Below are 21,565 nucleotides of genomic sequence, written 5' to 3'. Positions count from 1 at the left end.
TCAACAAAACCAGAAGACAACCGACAGAATGGGAGAAGATATTTGCAAATGACATAACAGATAAAGGGCTAGTATCCAAAATCTATAAAGAACTTATCAAGCTCAACACCCAAAGAACAAATAATCCAATCAAGAAATGGGCAGAAGACGTGAACAGACATTTTTCCAAAGAAGACATCCAAATGGCCAACAGACACATGACAAAGTGCTCCACATTGCTTGGCATCAGGGAAATCCAAATCAAAACCTCAATGAGATACCACCTCACACCAGTCAGAATGGCTAAAATTAACAAGTCAGGAAACGACAGATGTTGGCGAGGATGTGGAGAAAGGGGGACCCTCCCACACTGTTGGTGGGAATGCAAGCAGGTGCAGCCACTCTGGAAAACAGCATGGAAGTTCCTCAAGAAGTTGAAAATAGAGCTACCATACAACCCAGCAATTGCACTACTGAGTATTTACCCCAAAGATACAAATGTAGTGATCCGAAGGGGTACGTGCACCCCGATGTGTATAGCAGCAGTGTCCACAATAGCCAAACTATGGAAAGAGCAAAGATGTCCATCAACAGATGAATGGATAAAGTAGATGTGGTATATAGATACAATGGACTATTATGCAGCCATCAGAAAAAATGAAATCTTGCCATTTGCAACGATGTGGATGGAACTAGAGGGTATTATGTTAAGCAAAATAAAGTCAATCAGAGAAAGACATGTATCATGATCTCACTGATATGAGGAATTCTTAATCTCAGGAAACAAACTGAGGGTTGCTGGAGTGGTGGGGGGTGGGAGGGACGGGGTGGCTGGGTGATAGACATTGGGGAGGGTATTTGCCATGGTGAGTGCTGTGAATTGTGTAAGACTGTTGAATCACAGACCTGTACCTCTGAAACAAATAATACATTATATGTTAAAAAAGAAGAAGAAGAAGATAGAAGGAAGGGAAAAATGAAGGGGGGGAGATCGAAGGTGGAGACGAACCATGAGAGACTATGGACTCTGAGAAACAAACTGAGGCTTCTAGAGAGGAGGGAAGTTGGGGGATGGGTTAGCCTGGTGATGGGTATTAAAGAGGGCATGTATTGAATGAGCACTGGGTGTTATACACAAACAATGAATCATGGAACACTACATCAAAAACTAAAAAAAAAAAACAAAAAAACCCCATTGCATTATACAATGTATGCTAGAGAGAGATATTCATTTAGACTGGGTGGCATGCTTTTTAGACGTATGTACTATACATGTATTATAATATCTCATTTCTGGTATTTATAAGTGATTGAGTTAACTTGAGAATGTTTAATATCAGGTATAGATAAAAGTGCTGACCTCAAAATGAATTTCAGCTGATGGAGAGAGCTGCTTATCCATGGTATCATGGTCCATTTATAAGAGATTAAAACCTCATGACCTAGTAGGCCCTACTTGGGCTTTTGGATTTTATGCCTCATTAAAAAAAGATACTATCCTAAAACCCTATTTTAATATATTTTTCAGCTGTGTATCAGCAGAGAAGACTGTCTGCTCTTACTCTTTCTCCACATCTCTGTATGAGGTGTGCAGAGGAGAGGAAAGGTGGAGATGAACCAGTTGACTGCAGTGGCTTGTCAGGGTTTTTGTTAATACAGGGAGAGAAGTTTCCTATTTCCTCAGTAATAGTAAAAATTCCTAGTAGGAATGAGTCAAAGGAGGAGAATCGACCAGGTTTAAATGTGTTTTTATAAGTATCATACTACCGAAATTTGTTTCAGTTTTATAAACTGTCACTGGAAAGCTGTCCTGCCATATCCTCTCATTTCCCTTCTTTTTAGCTTTTACTTGGCTCTTGACTGCCTGACTCAGTGGTTAGAAAAGGATGATATCTAGACCAGAATTATTGATCTGGTATCTGTAGTTTTGGTCTCTTACATAACTGCAGATGAACTGATTTAGGCATTTTATAGGAGGATTGGGTTGACATATACATAGATTTGGAGGACTTACACTAGCAGAGTCCTCTTTTGATGGGTCAGTACCTTTTTATACTTGGGCATCACTTAAAAAAAGAATCTCATTTGGTAATAGCTTAAGTTTTTTGCTAACGTTGTTTCCATATAATGTGTTTCTTTACTGAACAGGTGCCAAAATAGGTATATTTGTATCCAGTCATCTCTAGCAAAGGTGTCCTCAAAAAAAGTAAATGAGAAAGATGTTGATAAGTTTCTGCTCTACCAGAATTTTTCATGCAACATAAGAAACATCCAACATCATCAGGTAAATAAAGAAACTGCTTATCCATGCTGATAGTAATAATAATGATGATACTTTGGATTTGCCTACAACTTTACTTATTAAGGAATTAAAGAATTTTAAGGCAACCATTTTCTTTTTTCCATATAAATTCTTATAATATTGTCATATCTTTCGCATTTCACAAATGTGGAACTCAAGACCCAGAAAAGTTAGTAAAACTGAGATTTATTAGCAGAACTGACAGTATACCACTTCAGATATCTTGAGGTTTTGGCTGGTGATCTTTCATATTAGATTTTGCTTTTCACTGTGCTTGGTTTAGAGCTCAATACTTGTCCGTGTGACATACAAATTAGAGATAATCTGATTTAAAGTGTGAGATCTCACTTAGTTGTGTAAATTATAGTTCTTATATTTCTGTCTTTTAATATCATTTTTCAGTTTACTAATTTTTTTCCTAATTGTTATATCTACAATGTGGAAAGTGGCTTTTATGTCATATGGGGGAAAAAAAGATGATTCACAAACTGAAAATAAAATAATACTGGCTTTACATTTACCTATGTAGCTACTTTTACCAGTGTTCTTTATTTCTTTGTATGCTTTTGAGTTACTGTCTAGTGTCCTTTCATTTCTGCATGAAGGACTTCCTGTAACATTTCACGTAGGGCTGGTCTACTAGAGAGAAACTCCCTCAGTTTTTGTTTATTTGTAAGGTCTTAATTTGTTTTTTTAAATTTATTTTTAATTGCGGTAAAATATATGTAACATATGTATTTAACTTATAATTTTACCATCCTAACCATTTTTAAGTGCACAGTTCAGTAATGTTAAGTATATTTAAATTGTGCAACCAATCTCCAGAACTTTTTCTGGGTATAGAATTCTACGCTGACAGTTTTTTCTTTCAGCTCTGAATTTATCATCCCACTGTCTTCTGGCCTCCATGGTTTTGATGAAGAATCAGCTGTTAGTCTTACCGAGTCCTTAACACATGATGAATTACTTCTCTTCTTCCAGGATTCTCTGGCTTTAGGTTTTAACAGTTTGATTATAATGTGTCTCACTGTGGATCTCCTTGAGTTTATCTTTCTTGGGGTTCATTCTGATTCTTGGATGTGTTGATTATTTTTCATCAAAACTGAGAAATTTGGGTCATTATTTCTTCAAATATTCTTTCTGCCTCTTTCTCCTCTCCTGGGTCTCCTGTTACATGTATGTTGGTATACTTGATAATGTCTCACAGGTTTCTTAGGCTCTGTTTATTTCTTTTTTTTTTTTTCCCTTTTTCTTCTCAGTCTGTATAATCTCAATTGACCAGTCTTCAAGTTTGCTGATTCTTTCTTCTGCTTGCTCAAATTAACTCTTGAACCCTTTCAGTACATTTTTCATTTCAGTCATTGTAGTTCTCAGCTCAGAATTTCCATTTGGTTTCTTTTTGTAATTTTCAACTCTTTATTGATATTCTGTTTTTGTTGAGACCACGTTCTCCTGATTTTTTTTAGGTCTCTGTCCATGATTTCCTTTAACTCTGAGCATATTTAAGACAGTTGATTTAAAGTGGTCTGGTAAGACCAATGTCTGAGTTTCTTCAGAGATAGTTTCTGTTGGTTTCTTTTTTCCTGTAAATGGGTGATACTTTCTTATTTCTTTGCATGCCTTGTAATTTTATCTTAAAAACTTGACATTTTGAATATTATAAATTGGCAACACTGAAAATCAGATCCTCCTCCTCAGTATTTGTTGTTGCTGCTGTTGGGGATTTTATTGTTTGTTTAGTGCCTTCTAAACTATTTTTTAAATGTCTGTATTCTTTGTCATGTGTGACCACTGAAATCTCTTCCATTAGCTTAGTGGACCGCTAGTTATTTGACAGGTTTTCTTAATGCCTAGATAGCCAAAACAAAAAGCATATTCTCCTAGTTCTTACAGATTGACTGTTAGGGGTACTCCTTCAACATTAGCATAGCAAGGCTATTTACAGTTCTGTCCTTAGCCTTCACTTCCTGTTTGCATGGAGCCCAAAGGTTAGTCAAAGGTGAAAGCTTAAGGTCTTTTCAGAGCATGTGTCTAGTCCCAAGCATGCATACAGACTCCAAGATTCTCTAATCTATGCAGGAACTTTAAAAAACCCCTTTCTCCTCAAGTATCTAGTATTCAAGCGTCTTTTTCATCCAGGTTTTTGTGGTCTGTTTGTCGGTTACCCTGACTGTAATCCCTCATCACCTACTTTTATCCCTTACCCCTCAACACTGCGACTAATTTATTTGCCTTTAAATACTTTTGACAAATGCCACCCAGAGAATGGCTTCTGTCCTGGGGAAACTCTGAGACAGGCAAAACAAAGGCAAGCCCTTGAGTCCGTCCTTCACAGAGCCATCAGACAGATCAAAACACACAATTACAAATTTTTGAGAATAAGGTCCATGTTGCTCCCTCTGGCACTAGCAACCTGTGCTAGGAATGTAGGCTGTTATCTTCATGGCCACTGCTCATCTGAAGAGCAGAGGATGGCAAATGAGTAAGTTAAAAGTGCTCTTTTACCAAAACTCTGTGTCTCCTTTTTTCTTTAAATGTTCCTCTGGTTGTTGTAAGCTTTTTATTAGGGTCCAGAGTTCTAAAAAAGTTGATTCTGACAGCTTCGGCCAGTTTATTACTGTTGTAGAGGGATGGACTTTTGGAGTTCCCTTCTCTATTGTGTTGGTGATGTCACACCTAACAGCAACTTTAAAGTGTGCTAATAGTCCTTGCTCTATTCCAAAACCAGAATGTGGCTTTAACATTATAAACTGTCCTTCTTTATCTTGTTTAATGGTTTTTAGCTTAAAGTCTACTTTGGTGTCAGGATTGTACCTGTATTTTCTTAATGGAAATTGATTTCTCCCTTGTTTTAATCTTAGCCCTACAGTTATATGAAATGCTTGCCCTTAGTCGTTTTGCCAGAACTTTCCAATCTTTTGTTGTAATGAAGCTTATTGTCTAGTCCAGTAGGGAGTTGGCCAGGCTTTGCTGTAGAGGACCAGAGAATAAATGTCTTGATTTTCTGAGCCAGGTAGCTTTTGCTGCAGTTACACAACTGCCATTGCAGCTGATAGTAGTCACAGATAATATAGAAACAAGGGAGCATGGTTGTGTTTTAATAAAATCCTATTTATGCAAACAGATGTTTGACTGGATTTGTCCCATGGACCATAGTTTACTGACCCCTGCTCTTCTATATTTCTTAAGGAGGGTGTATGTGTACAGTATTCTCTGAGTTCTAATACATTCACAGTTGTTTCCAATGGGCTTGATACATGGACAGCTTAGATCAGTATATTATTTTTTGTTTTTACTTTCTTTCCTTAACTTTCTTAAATATGTTGCTCTGTTGTTGCCTTGCTTTGTATGTTGCTTCAGAGAAATCAGATGGCAATTTAGTTCTGTTCCCTAGAAATGCCAAAGATGTGGGTCCGTATTGTTTTTGTCTCTTTTATTAAGGTTTTATAGGAAGATGAGGGGGAGATTTGGAATCAAGAGATTGCCAGTGTTCTCCAAGCTTGGAAGTCCTCAGTATAACATTTTTAAAATTAATTTTTCCTTCCATCTGCATTTTACTGTTAAAATAAAAGATAATAAAAAGAATTAGAGTGCATTACCTTTCATGTGATATTTTCCACCATTACAACTCTTAATTTTTTAACTTATGGTGATATACAGGCATGCAAAGGTGTTTGTTTGCTTTAAGGTAACATGGAGAGTCATCAATTACTCCACAAATTTTTCTTGGACACTTATTACATATTGGTTCCTACTTGGGGTGTGAAGGTGACATGGCCTTTGCTCTTGTTAGTTATAAGAGTCATTTATCTGTTCTAGATCTAATTCTTTTATGTGACAAATGATTTGCAAAACTTTTCTCCCATGCTATATGTTTTCTTTTTACTTTCTTAATGGTATCCTTTGATGTATAATTTTATTGAAGTCTAATCTATTTATTTTTTCTTTTGTTGATTGTGCATGTAGTGTTATGTGTAAGGTCTTACCTAACTCATGGTCATGAAGATTTTCTCTTATATTTTCTTCTAAGAGTTTTATAGCTTTACTTCTTATGTTAAGGTCTTTGACCAATTTTGAATCATTTTTGTGTATGAAAATGTAAAGGAGTCCAGCTTCATTCATTTGAACATAGCTATCCAGTCATCCCAGCATTGCTTGTTGAAAAGACTATTTTTCCCAATGAATTGTCTTGGCATCCTTGTTGAAAATCAGTTGATTGTAGGTGTATGGACTTATTTCTGAACACACAGTTGTGATTACTGTAGCTTTGTAATAAGTTTTGAAATCAGAAGGTAGGACTCCTTCAACTTTTTTCTTCTTTTTCAAGATTGACTCTGGGTCCCTTGAATTTCTGTATGACTCTTAGAATTTGTCAATTTCTGCAAAGAAACTAGCTGGGATTTGATAGGAGTGCATTGAATCTGTAAATCAATTGGGGTTAGTATTGCCATTTTAGCAACATTAAATTTTCTGGAACATGAGATATTTTTCCATTTTTTCAATTTCTTTTAGCAATGTTTTGTAGTTTTCAGAGTATGCATTTTGCACTTCCTTTGTTACATTTATTCCTGAGTATTTTATTCCTTTTGGTGCTATGGTAAATGAGTTTTTTTTTTTTTAATTTATTTTCAGAATGCTTATTGCTAATGTGTAAAAATTGATTATCCTGCAATCCTGCCGAACTCTTTATTAGTTCTAATAGTTTTATAGTGAATTCCTTAGGGTTCTCCATATATAAGGTCATGTTATATGCAAATAGAGATAGTTTTCTTTCTTTTCAATCTAGATGTCTTCTATTTCTTTTTCTTGTCTAATTGCCCTGGCTAGAACCTCCAGTACGATGTTGAATAGAAGTGGCAAGAGGAGACCCTTGTAATTTTAGAGGGAAAGTATCCAGTCTTTGACCATTAAATATGATACTATCTGTGGGGTTTTTGTATGTGATCTTTATCACATTAAAGAAGTTGGTTTCTGTTCCTAGTTTGTTGAGTGTTTTTGTTGTGAACAAACCTGGAATTTTGTCAAATATTCTTTCTGCATCTATTGTGTAAGAAGAAGATTGTGTAATTTTTGTTTTTTATTTTATTGGTATGATGTATCATGTTAATTGATTTTTGGGTGTTAAACCAACCTTGCATTCCTGGGATAAATCCCTCTTGATCCTAGTGTGTAATCCTTTTTATATATTTATGGATTTGGTTTACTTTTTCTATTGAGGATTTTTATATCTGTACTCATAAGAGAGAATGGTCTTTATTTTATTTTTATTTTTTGCAATGTTCTTGTCTGGTTTGGGTATCAGGGTAAATAGAGTTGGGAAGTTTTTTCTTCTTTTGTATATTTTGGAAGAGTTTGTGAAGAATTGGTGTTAATTCTTTAAATGGTTGGAAGAATTCTGTGGTGAAGCCATCTGGGCCTGGACATTTTCTTGTGGGAAAATTTTAAATTACTAATTTAGTCTTCTTTACTTATTGTAGATCTTTTCAGATTTTCTGTTTCTATTTTCTGCTTTGGCAGTCTGTCTTTTTAAGAATTTTTCCATTTTATTTAAGTGGTATAATTTGACGTATGTTGTTCATAGTATTCTTATGATCCCTTTTATTTCTATAACTTCCATAGTAATGGCCCCTCTTATTTTTGATTTTGGTAATTGGAATGCTTCCTCCTTTTTTCTTGGTTTAGTGAAAGGCGTTTCAATTTTGTGATATTTTCAAAGAAGATTTTTGGTTTTGTTAACACTATTTTCTGTTGTTTTTCTATTCTCAATTTTTCCTCTGTTCTTTATTATTTCCTTTATTCTACTTGCTTGGGTTTGTTTGCTTTTTTTTAAAGGAGAGTTTTTGTGTTTTTTTTTTTAAAGATTTTTTATTTATTTGACAGAGAGACATAGCGAGAGAGGGAACACAAGCAGGGGGAGTGGGAGAGGGAGAAGCAGGCTTCCCGCTGAGCAGGGAGCCCGATGCGGGGACTCGATCCCAGGACCCTGGGATCATGACCTGAGCCGAAGGCAGACGCTTAACGACTGAGCCACCCAGGCGCCCCTAAAGGAGTGTTTTTAATGTATTTTAAGACATTTGCTTAAGAGATAGCTTGATCTGAGTTTAAATTTTTCCTTCACTTGTTATCTTTGTTATTTGGGATAAATTAATCTTAAAAAATTATTATATAAAGTGAAGATAATACATATCCCCCTGTTAGCTTGGAAAATTAAATAAGTATTTAAAGGGCTGAGATAGACCTGACAATTAGTAAATGCCCAATAAATGATAACAGTTAGTATAGTATTATTCCACTTGGGAATTTGCATGCATCTTTATCTTAGCAATATGTTTTCACAAATATAAAGAGAAAATTTCCTAACTCCAGATGATCAAAAATTTCAGTTAGTCAAATCTGAAATAATCTCGCCAAAATCTCTTCCTGTGAATGTCATAGGCTTTGTACCTATATTTTATTTAAAAAAAACTTTTTTGAAAGAAGTATAAAGAAATGATTATTTTTAAATACATTTTTGGTAAATAAGTTAATAAAAAATTGATCTAGCTCTTGGCTGGATAACCGCTCTATTTATTTCACCAGTGTTGACTGGTTAAATTAACCATTTACCTATTTAGTGTATCATCAGTCTTTGCTATATATGTTTGCATTCAGATTCTGGCAATTAACCGTGGAGAAAATTTGAAGATATTGACTGTCAAAGTCAACATTTCTGATGGAGTAAAGAATGAATTCTGCAGGTGGTGCATCCAAAACAGGTCTGTTTATAGATTTTACAGAATTTTCTGTCTTCCATTTCTAAAATACCATACTGAGACCTATACTTACTGATATGGGAAAATGTCCATTCTATTAAACAAACAAACATTGACAATGGATATGTGTCCTTTTTATGTCAAAAAGAAGTAGAAATGTTGTGTATATTTACATAGGAAACAGGATATATTAAATATTAAAATAAATTATTGATAGTGATTACCTCTGGGGAGAAAGACTTTTACTTTAATACTTTTTTGTACCATTCGAATCTTATACAGTGTTTTCTCTTATGAGAAGCTAAATTAACAAAAACATAGTGTATGTGGCATATCTGTATCACTAAGGATACAGATCATTAAGGATAATTGAAACAAGAATATAATTTATCGGATATTACAATATAAGTCTCTAAACATAGTATATGCAATTTACTTAAAATGTTTTGCACACTAAGGATGATTGAAACAAACATTAAGTTTATTGGATATTTCAGAGAATTGTCTAAACTTATGTAACTTTTCATTACCCTTTTTCATTTGTTAAGGGAACCTTTTAAAATAGCACCACATATTTGTATAGAACTTCTAACTTTTAGTTTTAGCTTTTCAGAGTGTATTTGATCCTTACAACAGTCTGTTCGATTGGTAGAGCAGATTTGTAGCTGCCATTTGACCAATGAGAAAACTGATGCAAAGGTAAAAAAGCTTGCCTAGCAGTTACGACATGTAGATTTGGGTCATGCTCCTCACAAGCTACTTCTGTGTAACCTTAAGTTTGGGAGATTGCTGGGAAAGCTATTTGAAGAGTTGGATGAATTTTTCTTTGAGAGGAACAAGTGCTATATACTTTGAAAGTTAACTCTCTCATCCAATATCGTTCTTTGATCAATTGATTGGAAACTGGTTTGCCAAAACCCAATTCCATGAAGGATCAGCTTGCTTAATGACCAAATAATGCTAACCAAGGACCCATCAAGTGAAACAACTATCTCAATGTTAATCAGTAGGTAAATTGTGTAAGCCAATTATGTTATATCCATTCAGTGGAATTCTGTGCAGCCATCTTTAAAAAAGGTGAGATAGAGCTAAAATTGAGATATAAACATGTCTTATTAGGTTAAAAAGACAGCTTACAATTAGTATTTATAGTATGGTCTCGTTAGTGTCAAAAAATAGGTCTTTGTATGTGTAAGAAAATTTTTGAAAAAACACAGATGATCTATTCCATAGCTCTAGTGTGAGATTTTAATTTTTTTTTTTTTTTAAGATTTTATTTATTTGCGAGAGAGGGAATGAGAGACAGAGAACATGAGAGGGAGGAGGGTCAGAGGGAGAAGCAGACCCCCTGCTGAGCAGGGAGCCCGATGTGGGACTCGATCCCGGGACTCCAGGATCATGACCTGAGCCGAAGGCAGTCACTTAACCAACTGAGCCACCCAGGCGCCCGAGATTTTAATTTTCTGTTGTATACTGTCCTGTAGAGTTTTTTTTAAAATGATGCTTATTTCTTTTGTAAACAAATACATTTCATTAAAAATAAAAAGGAAATAAATACCTAAAAGAAATTATAGATTTAAACAATTGTGGTAAGAAATTAGATAATTTTAATTTAAAATATGATGAAATTCTAAGAGTTTCATAAAAAGAACAAAATCCTAGAAACATATATCTGAGTTTGAATTCCAGTTATATTACTTCTTACCCTTGTGACTATGAGCACATTACTTAATTTCTTTTAGTTTCATTATTGTCAAAATGATGAGTAATACCTTTTTCACAGATTTAAGAGAATTAAATTATATTCCATGTAATTGTGTAGCCTTCAGTGGTATCTATTATTACAAAGTAGTGGGATTGTTGTGCAAAGCTCTTTTTTATTTTTTTATTTATTTTTTTAAAGATTTTATTTATTTATTTGACAGAGAGATAGAGAGAACAAGTAGGCAGAGAAGCAGGCAGAGGGAGAAGCAGGCTCCCTGCCGAGCAGGGAGCCCGATGCGGGGCTCGATCCCAGGACCCTGGGATCATGACCTGAGCCGAAGGCAACTGCTTAACCAACTGAGCCACCCAGGCGCCCCACAAAACTCTTTTTTAGAAATGGCTTTTGTAAATAGATCACAGTAAACTGGAAACAACTTCTATCTTATTTTCCTGTGAATGTTCATTATGCTCAGTATCAGAGTCTGTCCTCAATAGCTAACAAGTATTAGTTACATTTTAAACTGTATCTTCATACTAACTAAATGTTAAGGAATGATTTCCTTACAGAGATAGTATAGATGGTATAGAGATATAAGTTTCAGTTGCTTTCTAGAAGTTTCTCTTCATATAGATAATTGAAGAAACTCTTCTATGGGAACTAAAGAACTGAAACAAGAGCCAGCTAAAATACTTCTCTGGAAACCAAAGAACCATTCTCAAGGAATTGTTTTCATTTTTTAAACACATGTGAATGACTAGAGATACTCAAATCTTTTCTTCTTCCTCTTTTTTTGTTTTACTCTCTTTGTCCCTACTTCTTCCACCTTCCACCTCTCTCGTGTATTCATCTATTCAGGTTATATGCTAGATGCTGGGGATTCACCTATAAACCAGACAAATATGCTCTTTGTCCTTGGTGACAATGTAGTTTAATGGAGAAGACCCTGAGCAAATGGTTACGAGTATGCTGAGGTTATAAAGGAGAAGTGCAGTGTTTCATGAGCTTGTAACAGGGAACCCTAATGTAGTCTGGGTTGTGTGTATATGTAGGTCAGAGACAAAAGGAGAGGAACAGGAAGCAACAAGAAATGAGGATTGATTTGTAGGCATGGGCCACATCATACCTAATTTTCTAGACAGGGTAAGGATTTTATTCTTAAGGATAATGAAAAGCCAATAAAGAGTTTAAACAGATGATTCTCATGATCGGTTTGCATTTTAAGATCACTCTGGCTTCAATATAGGGAATTATTTAGAAGAAACCCAGAGTAGATGTCGGGGCAAGAGATAAGGTTTGTGGAAAACTATTGAGGCTTACAGAGGGATTGGGTAAGCAATGTTAAGGATTTCTGTGTTTTTCCTACTAGCAATGGGGAAACCTAAGTTTGGTCTTTTTTTTTTTTTTTTTTAAGATTTTATTTGACAGAGAGACACAGCGAGAGAGGGAACATAAGCAGGGGGAGGAGGGAGAAGCAGGATCCCCGCTGAGCGGGAGCCCGATGCGGGGCTTGATCCCAGGACCTTGAGATCATGACCTGAGCCGAAGGCAGACACTTAACGACTGAGCCACCCAGGCGCCCCCTAAGTTTGGTCTTAAAGGGAATGACCCCCAGCAGATATCCAATACATATATTTAAAAAATCACTCCATTGGGGCCTTCCTGCCTCTAAGGATTATCTTCCTAGTATGTTGTCCCATGACCCAGGACTGTGTTCTCTCCTAACTTGCCAAGCTCCATAGCATGCTGTATAAGACCTTTAATGATCTGGCCACTGCCATATTTTCTAGCCCCATCTACCGCCCACCTGATCCTGACAGTTATACTCTAGCAGTACTAATCTACTTGAAAGGACTCATCATGTTCTTTCACGCCTCTATGCTTTTACATGTGCTGTGGTTTCTTTTTTTTCTGGGTCTTGTTTGGTAAAGCACAATTCCTTTTTTAAAACCCATCTCAGATGTTTCTTCTGGGACATCTTTCATGACATTGGGCTCTCCAAATTAATAATAATAACAGCAATAACAGTAACAACATAGTATTAATTGTAATATTAATAATGTGTGTCTAATTCATCTCCGACTCCTCCCTAGCCCTCATGCCCTCAGGTAAAGGTGACAATAGGGAGTAACAGGGATTTGAGTGGAAGGATATATGTCCTGAAAGCACTTTCATTCAAATTAAAAAACAAAACTGTATTCTACTCAGATGATAACATTCTATTGAAAGGATTCAATTAGTTGTTATTATGAAACCGTTGGTGTATCACATTATAGATGCTTAAAGATTTGTCCACTGAAATTTAGTTTATTTCCTACCCGAGAGATGTAAGAGAGATGACAGTGTCCCTGGGCTATATTAATAGTTTATTTTATTATGATTTATAAAATAGATATTTTATTAATGGTTTCTACTCAAGAGTCATTGAAGGGCAAAGGCAGAGATGCTATAGATGGATGGAAACATGGAAGGGGTTGGGCTGAATTTATCCTTTTTAGCTTGTATTTTTCTCTTACTGTTTTTTATCCAGTGCCCACTACCATTTAGTTCTCTGACATTTATATCCATCAGCATGTATGCAGATGCACTGTGTGGTAGAGCACTGCAGCCTGAGGAGTAGAGTGAGTTCTACTAAGGAATGGCAAGAGGCAAGGGTTAAAACAGAGTTTCTCCTTTGCTCAGTTTGCTTTAACTCTCAGAAAGAGATAAAGGAATGGACAAAGAAGGATACATGTTTGTCTTAGCTTTGCTGCCATAACAAAATACCATAGACTGAGTGGCTTAAACAACAGAAATTTATTTTCTCCTAGTTCTGGAGGATGTAAAGTCCAAGATCAAGGTACAGGCTGATTTGGTTCCTGGTGAGAACCCTCTTCTTGGCTTGTAGACTGCTGCCTTCTCTCTATGCCCTCACCTGGCTGGGAGAGAGAGGGATAGAGAGAGGGCAGGCTCTCTGATAATCTTTTCTTCTAAGGGCATTAATCCCATCATGATGCCCTACCCTCATGATACATCTAATCCTAATTATCTTCCAAAGGCCCCATCTCTAAGTATAATCTCATGGGGGGTTAGGGCTTCAACATATTAATTTTAGGGAATATAATTTAGTTCACAGAAGTGTATTAGTCATTTTCTGGTGACTTTCTTATATCTTAAGATTTTCACCATTATTAATAATGCTCTGGAGACTCTTCCCAGAATAAGAAAGGTTTTTCCTCAAGTTTTATATGTGACCGTGGTTACCAGATTTTTAAAAATAAGAACTCCAGATGTCATAGTAATAATTTCCAGACATCACAGTCTTTCCTCACAGATTATGTTACTTTGGCTTCAGTAAAGTTTTTCCCCCTTTTCTGTTCCACTTCCTCTCCCCTCTTCCAGGAACCCTTTTATGCTCTTGTTATTGCTACATCGGTTTTAGTGTAGGCTTTTCTTTTTTGCAGGTGGAGACCACGTGGCTTTGCAAGGCCAGAGTTAATGAAGATCTTACACAATTCACTTGATGATTCTTTTAAACGCCTTATTTATCCTCTCCTCTGTAGAGAGTTCAGGTATGTATCTTGTCTTATTTAATTTTATGTACTGTTTATTATTATTTATGCTAATAGACCTATTAAAGCATGAAGTAAGTATTTGTTGATCTACTAACCCATCCGGAGACTGAGTCAGGATCACAAAGCAATTATAGTTAAGCGTAGGTTTCAATCTGTAGAGGCATTCATATGCGTAGACCACAAAACAGAGGTCTTAATTATAATGTACTTTTCAAATCTTGACCAGTTAATGTGTACCCCTTCCAGTCCTACAAAACCAGTTTTGCAGTTTGACAGCCAAGACAAACAAATGGTTTTATTGATGAGAGATTTAGCTTGGGATAATAAACTAAGAAGTTAATGGAGAATTTAGTTGGAAACAGTTTTTGGAGGGAAGAGAACCAAAAACAGCATAAGAAATTCATCATGTGCTCAGTGGGGCACATGATGAATTTATTACTACGAAGAGAGAAAGCTAATACATCTTTTTAATTCTAAATGGGAGTTATTTAAGTGAATAATTATCAGCAGTGATGAGCACATATTAGAGGAGATGATTAAAGTGACCATCTAAATGGACTCGTGGAAGGACTAAGAGTTACAAAGAGGAACTGCACAAGAGCTGAGGTGCAGATTGTGGGTTTTTGTAGGGGAAGAGATGGAAAGACGTTTGAGGAGGCAAAAACCCTCTTTCCTGCTTATCTCTAGCCTTTGTCTTTGTAGTCAATCTTCAAATCAGCCATTCCCTCATATATTCCTTCCTACGTGTTCTAGACTTTCTTCATTCTCTCTTATTTATGGATTTCAGCAAGCGTTGCTTGAAAACTGTAGATTTCTAGCCATCTCTTCAAGCTCACTATAGTTGATAGCAGCCTTTATAATGTTTGCCTGTTTTTCTTTTACTGGACTTGGCCATTGACTTTGGAGGTGTTGACAACAGGGACTGAGGGGGTACTACTAAAAAAGACACATAGCTTTTTTGACCAGCTTCTTTGTATCAAAGTCATTCATTCTCTTGATTCATCCTTCATAGCTCAGTTGTCCCTTAACAATATTGTTTCTTTTCGAATCCTATTTCAAGTCTGTGCGAGGTTACATCTCTTGCTTTTGAGTGCTGGGGCATAAAATTTAAAAATAAGGGGTTTTGTTCATAAGGAAAAAGAGAAAGTTACCTTATTCAAAATTTCATTTCCTCTTGTTTTTCTTTATCTTGGTTTTTCATGTTGCATATAATGTCCAGTAGTGCTTTTGACATTTTTGCATACATTTGAATTGAGTAGCTTCACTGCCTATGGGGTGATTTCATTGAGATTTACTGTAAGCGATTTGGTGTGGGATTGTTTAATGTATAATCCTTCTCTGACTTCTTTTAGCAGTGGGCAAACAAGAGCACTTTTCTTTTTCTAAAATGCCTGTGGTTAAAAAAATATATCTTATTTTAGTCTGTAAGTTGGTTTGCAGACATTGTCTGCAGATGTGTCTCTTGATAGAAATAGTTGTAATTACCCGAACAGCAATTGAGGGAGAAAACTCCCAATTGAATTTTCTTTAAAGAAAATTACTTCAATTCTCTAATTAAAAAGAAATTTGTCCTAATGTAGAAAAATGGAAAGAATCAGTAAAACACTAAGGAAAAAAACCCACAAAATTTTACTTCCTAGAGATAATCACTGTTAACCAGATTTTTCTCCATTCATGTGTGAGTATTTAAAACAATCATACGGACTATATTATTTTGCAGACATTTGATTCAGTTGACTATATACTATGCAGTCTACTTTGGATTTCTTATTTCTATAACTATCAAGATGATTCATCCCTGTGTTGTTTTTCACACCTACCTCTCATCAATTCTACATTGTCAGTTACCAAGTGCTGCCCGTTTTCCCTTCCTTTATTATACCTTGAATTTTGCCGCTTCTTGATCTCTGTGGTTACTGTTTTAGTTAAGAATATGATAATTTCTTGTCTGGATTACTGTTCTAGGGTCATAGATGATCCCTGTCTTTGTTTTGCCATACTACACATTTCATATTGCCATCCTCACACTCCCATCTGGGTATATCATGCTCTTCTACTTAAAATTCTCCAGTGGCTCTTCTTTGTCTCTAGGATTAAATCCAAGCTCTTTAGAAGATCATGCATAGCCTTTTGTGGTCTGATTTCATCTTGGCTCTACAGCCTTGTGTTTTGGTATTTCTTTTTACTTTAGCATATGAAATTACTTGCTTTTTCTATAATGAGTCATGAGTCTACGTATGGCATTGCCTGCAACATTTTCTCTATGCCTTCATTCTATTCTCCCTGCCTTTGTTTGCTTAACTGTAATACTTATTCTTCTTGATTCACCTAAGAAGGCATCTGTTTTAGAAAGTTTTGCAGTTTAGGTGTCCGTCCCATATGTTCTCATTAGCATAGCACTTATCATTGTTTATACTTATCTGATTATTTTCTGTTTTTTGCACTGTACAGTCGTATTCAGAGCAGGGATCTTGTTTTTTTCAGCTTTGTATCTTACACCGATCATGGTACTTTATATAAGACTGACGAGAAACATTCGCTTTATAAATAAAGTTAAAAGTGAAGATTTAAAAATACCTATCGGGGGCGCCTAGGTGGCTCAGTTGGTTGAGCGACTGCCTTCGGCTCAGGTCACGATCCTGGAGTCCAGGGATCGAGTCCTGCATCGGGCTCCCTGCTCAGCAGGAGTCTGCTTCTCCCTCTGGCCCTCCCCCCTCTCATGTGCTCTCTCACTCTCTCTCATTCTCTCTCTCAAATAAATAAATAAAATCTTTAAAAAAAAAAAAAGAAATACCTATCGTGATACTTTTCATGTTGCTTGGCTGAAGGCGGGAGAATGACAGTGAAAAGAAGATGAGAGAAAGCCTTCAGAAATTGACTCGACAGAAAAGCAGACACTAGTTAGCTTCAGATATGTAGATAATTCTACCTCAGCACTGATAAGAAATGTACTTTGAATGGTTTTTGTACTGGCAGTTTTCTTTTCTTTTTTTTTTTTTAAAGATTTATTTATTTATTTATTTGAGACAGAGAGAATGAGAGAGGGAGAGCACATGAGAGGGGGGAGGGTCAGAGGCAGAATCAGGCTCCCTGCCGAGCAGGGAGCCCGATGTGGGACTCGATCCAGGGACTACAGGATCATGACCTGAGCCGAAGGCAGTCGCCTAACCAACTGAGCCACCCAGGCGCCCTGTACTGGCAGTTTTCTTGTGGCCATGGCATGAATGTCTTTACCTGTTCTAATGGAGAAGACATACTTTTTATGTCTTCTTATAAATTTCATAAGAATTTCAGGAGATAATATGTTAAGAGCTTTTGTTAAGAAGATGAATGGTGTTAAGGGGCACCTGACTGGCTCAGTCAGAAAAGTGTGTGACTCTTGATCTCTGGGTCGTGTTTTCGAGCCCCACATTGTGTGTAGTGATTACTTAAATAAATAAATATTAAAAAAAAAAAGAAAGAAAATGAATGGTGTTAAAACTTAGTTTCTGAATGCCTTTAAGTTCATTCTAGGCATATATTTTTATCCTAGAAAAAGTTTTAAAATTAGACTTTTAATAACTTCTCTGGAGAAAACCTGGGAAATTATGTGCATGAAGCATGGTTCTGGACTGATTACTAATATCCTTGGTCATGTCACATCTCTGTGAGAATGACAAGGTGGGGGCTAAATGTGGGGAACTGAACAGAGTGAGAAGATGACATTGAGATTTGTATAGGTAAAAGTGTAAAAACTAAGTACTGATGGAAGAGACTACTTAGGATTGGATAGTTTATCACTAATTTTGTGTTTGTATTTTTAATCAGCTGATAAACTTTAACTTGACTTCCTATATGATGTCTAGGTCTTTATATACTCTGTTTCTTTCACATACACAGATATTTATACATATAGATTTTGTATATAAAGAGTTGATAGAGAAAGAATGTAGGTATGACAAACTCCTCAGATTTGCTTCAGAATTGTTTATGGTTTCATATATTACTGCAATTAGCAAAAATAGGCTCAGTATAATTTTATATATGGTGTTTTCTCCTTTATTTTGTTAATAATAATTATTCCTGTGAGGAATAGGTGTATAGAATGAATTCTGTTCTTTTTCAGGAAGAAACTTTAGGTGAATAAAAAACTAAATTCTTTCTCTTTTTCCTTTTATTTTTTGGTTTCTAAAGAGCCAAACTAACATCAGATGCAGAGAAGGAATCAGTAATGATGTTTGGACGGAACCTTCGTCAGCTCCTTTTAACAAGCCCTGTTCCAGGGCGCACCATGATGGGAGTGGATCCTGGTTACAAACATGGTTGCAAATTGGCTATAATTTCTCCTACCAGTAAGTACATCTTTCAGTTCTTCAATTAAAAGTTGTTTGGTTGGTCATAAGTTTCACATCATACATATTGTGAGGATTTGAAATAATGTTAATTTTCAAGGCTTAGAAAATGGTTTTCTCACATACAGCAATGTGGAAGCCAGAAAACCAAACTTCATATTTGTCTTATTTGTTGATCAAAAATCTCAACATATTACTGTCATTTATGCCCTTCCCTATGTCACTGTGGAGATGTTGAAGATTAACCAGGCTCAAGTTTTACTATTCCCCCATTAACTTCTGTTTATTGTAGTGTATTATAAATGATGCATTTTAACTCTGTGTATTGTAAGTACCATTTTTATTGTTTTGCCCATTTTTCCCCCTTATTTACTATCTACCCTTTCTATTGCTTTTCATTTCTTCCTACATTTCTGTGTTTACATTTGAGATCATTTTCTCTCTGCCTGACCCTCTAACCTGTTACATTTAATATGGGGTCAGCTGGTGACAAATTGTGTTAGTTTTTGTCTAAAATGTTTCTGATTTGCCCTCCTTTCTGAAGGATATTTTTGTTGGGCATGGAATTCATGATTGGCAGTTATTTCCAGTACTTTAAAGGTGTCATTTCATTTTTTGTTTCTGTTTTTATCCCCCTCTGACTACTACACTTTTTGTTGAGAATGAGAACTCAACCAAAAATCTTATTATTGCTCTTTTGAAGAGCTCTTTTGATGTCTTTTTCCTCGGGCTGCTAAGATTTTCTCTCTTGGTTTTCAGAGGTTTTCTTATGATGTGCTTAGCTCTGTATATGTGTGTGTATGTGTGTGTGTTGTGCGTTTGTTTTTTTTTTTGGGTTTTTTAGCATGAATTCTCCTTGGGGTTTTTAGAGCTTCTTGCATTTCTTTCTGGAAATCCAATTACATGTATATTAGACCTTTCAACTTCCTCTTTCTTCTGTTTTTCATTGTTTTATTTTATACTGTGTCTTTATGTTAATTAAGCCTCTATTCTGCTGTGTCTGATCTGCAGTTAAAGCTGCCCATTGAGTTCTTTATTTAAATTATTATGTTTTCAAGTTTTCGAATTTCCATTTGGTACTTATAAAAAATAGATTTCAGTCCTATAATGAACTTCTTCACTTTAAATTTTTTTGAGTTTTTATATTTTTCTTATTTTTACCTTATAGTTCTCTTATTATATTTATATTATTATATTATGCACTATTACTATATATTATTATGTATTACATATATATTACATATATTATATACTATTATATTTATTGTTCTTGTGTTTCTTTTGGTTTAGATTTTTCTTTCTGAAATAACTTTTTTCCTAAATGATTTTATTTATTTATTTGAGAGAGAGAGAGAGAGAACATGAGAAAGAGAGAGAGCACAAGCAGGGGAGAGAGGCAGAGAGAGAGGGAGAAGCAGGCTCCCCGCAGAGCAGAGAGCCCAATAGGGGACTCAATCCAAGGACTCTGGGATCATGACCTGGACTGAAGGCAGACACTTAACTGACTGAGCCACCCAGGTACTCCTGGAATAACTTTTTCATGTCTACTTCAGTTTTGAGTTCTCTCATGTTATTTCTGGGGTTTTTTAATTCTGATTTATGTTATTCTCATTTTCTATGATTTTTTTTAATAGCTCATTCTTTAGGTTACAATTTTTCTCTGTGTTTTGTGGACACATCTTTCTGTAAGGACATACTAGTCTTTTTTTTAATTTACTGTTTTAAAAAATACTCATTCTATATGGAATTTGACTGTGATCCTTTTCTGTTGCTTAGGTTTACATAAAATTCATTTTCCCCAACTTTTAGGATAGAAGACTAGGTCAGGAAAGGTTTTCTAGCGTTATATTTCTAGAACTATCCCTTCTTTTTCCCCCAAATTATTGGTGTCGGGGGGAAAGCACTGTAGTATCTATATGAATAAAGAGATAGTCTTCTACTTTCTGGAATCTGTTTTCCTGATGCTTTCTCTCTTTTACCTGGACTTCTTTTTCCTTTGCCCATGTTATCCTTATCTTGTTCAGTGGGGATATGATTCCCAACAATTTCTCCTCAGTTGGGGTTTTTGTCTTGAAAAGGATATTCTGCCTGTTAGTTTCAAGAGTTCATAGAGATTAGAATTGTCCAATCCTTCCTGAACTCAGTGGGCAGTCTTTCTACTGACCTATAAATTGTGGTATGCAGAGGTCTTTCCCACACTACAGGGAAGTACCTTTTGATATTTTTTGGTCCATGAGATACTTCATTGCTTGTCTCTTCTTGCTCCCACAGAAATGCCAATGCATGTAGGTCTTGATAGTTGCATTATTCCCACTTGATCATCTTTTGAGTTTTGTGAATAGTTTGTTACAGATAGCCATGGATTTTTGGTTTTGCTGTCCTAGTTGCTCTGTCTTTTTATTATACTATATATTTTTACAGTAAGTGGGAAGACTACTTTGCCAATGTTTTTTCCTGCATCTGTTGAGATACCATATGTATTTGTATTTGGATATATTATTTGTATTGCTTGCAGGATGACTTCTTAAAAATACTGTATGCACTCCCACATATATATGTCTGTATCTTCATTCTGTTTTGGTAAGACATTTCCAAGAATTTATCCATTTCAACATTTAAATTAACATGAAGTTGTTTATAATAGTCTTTATATCTTTTTAATCTGTGCTGAAGCTCTAGTAATATCCTCTTTCCATTTCTAATATGATTTATTTGTATCTTCTTTTTTTTATTTATCTGTGTCTTCTTTCTTTTTCTTGATTGGTATTGCTAAAAGTATGTGTTTTTCTTAAGTGATTTTTTTTTAAATTTTATTTTATTATGTTGTGTTAATCACCATACATTACATCATTAGTTTTTGATGTAGTGTTCCATGATTCATTGTTTGCATATAATACCCAGTGCTCCATTCAATACGTGCCCTCTTTAATACCCATCACCAGGCT

The 21,565-nt window shown here is 35.4% G+C and overlaps 1 protein-coding gene across 3 annotated transcripts in view; it reads left to right on the top strand.

Moving 5' to 3' along the window:
* SRBD1 (S1 RNA binding domain 1) overlaps positions 1 to 21,565 on the top strand; it is a 197,884-nt gene that overhangs the window by 34,328 nt on the left and 141,991 nt on the right. For all 3 annotated transcript variants that reach the window (XM_081833502.1, XM_081833501.1, XM_081833503.1), the window contains exons 9-12: positions 2,128 to 2,263; positions 8,933 to 9,036; positions 14,179 to 14,286; positions 18,463 to 18,620. In XM_081833502.1, the coding sequence (XP_081689628.1) occupies positions 2,128 to 2,263; positions 8,933 to 9,036; positions 14,179 to 14,286; positions 18,463 to 18,620 (506 nt within the window). The remainder of the gene's footprint in view (positions 1 to 2,127; positions 2,264 to 8,932; positions 9,037 to 14,178; positions 14,287 to 18,462; positions 18,621 to 21,565) is intronic.

This window comes from Leptonychotes weddellii, chromosome 10, assembly GCF_054177405.1.
Source record: "Leptonychotes weddellii isolate Sample4059 chromosome 10, ASM5417740v2, whole genome shotgun sequence".
NCBI classification, from domain to species: Eukaryota; Metazoa; Chordata; class Mammalia; order Carnivora; family Phocidae; genus Leptonychotes; species Leptonychotes weddellii.
Note: the sequence above shows the minus strand (reverse complement) of the source record. Positions and strands in the feature narration are given on the sequence as shown.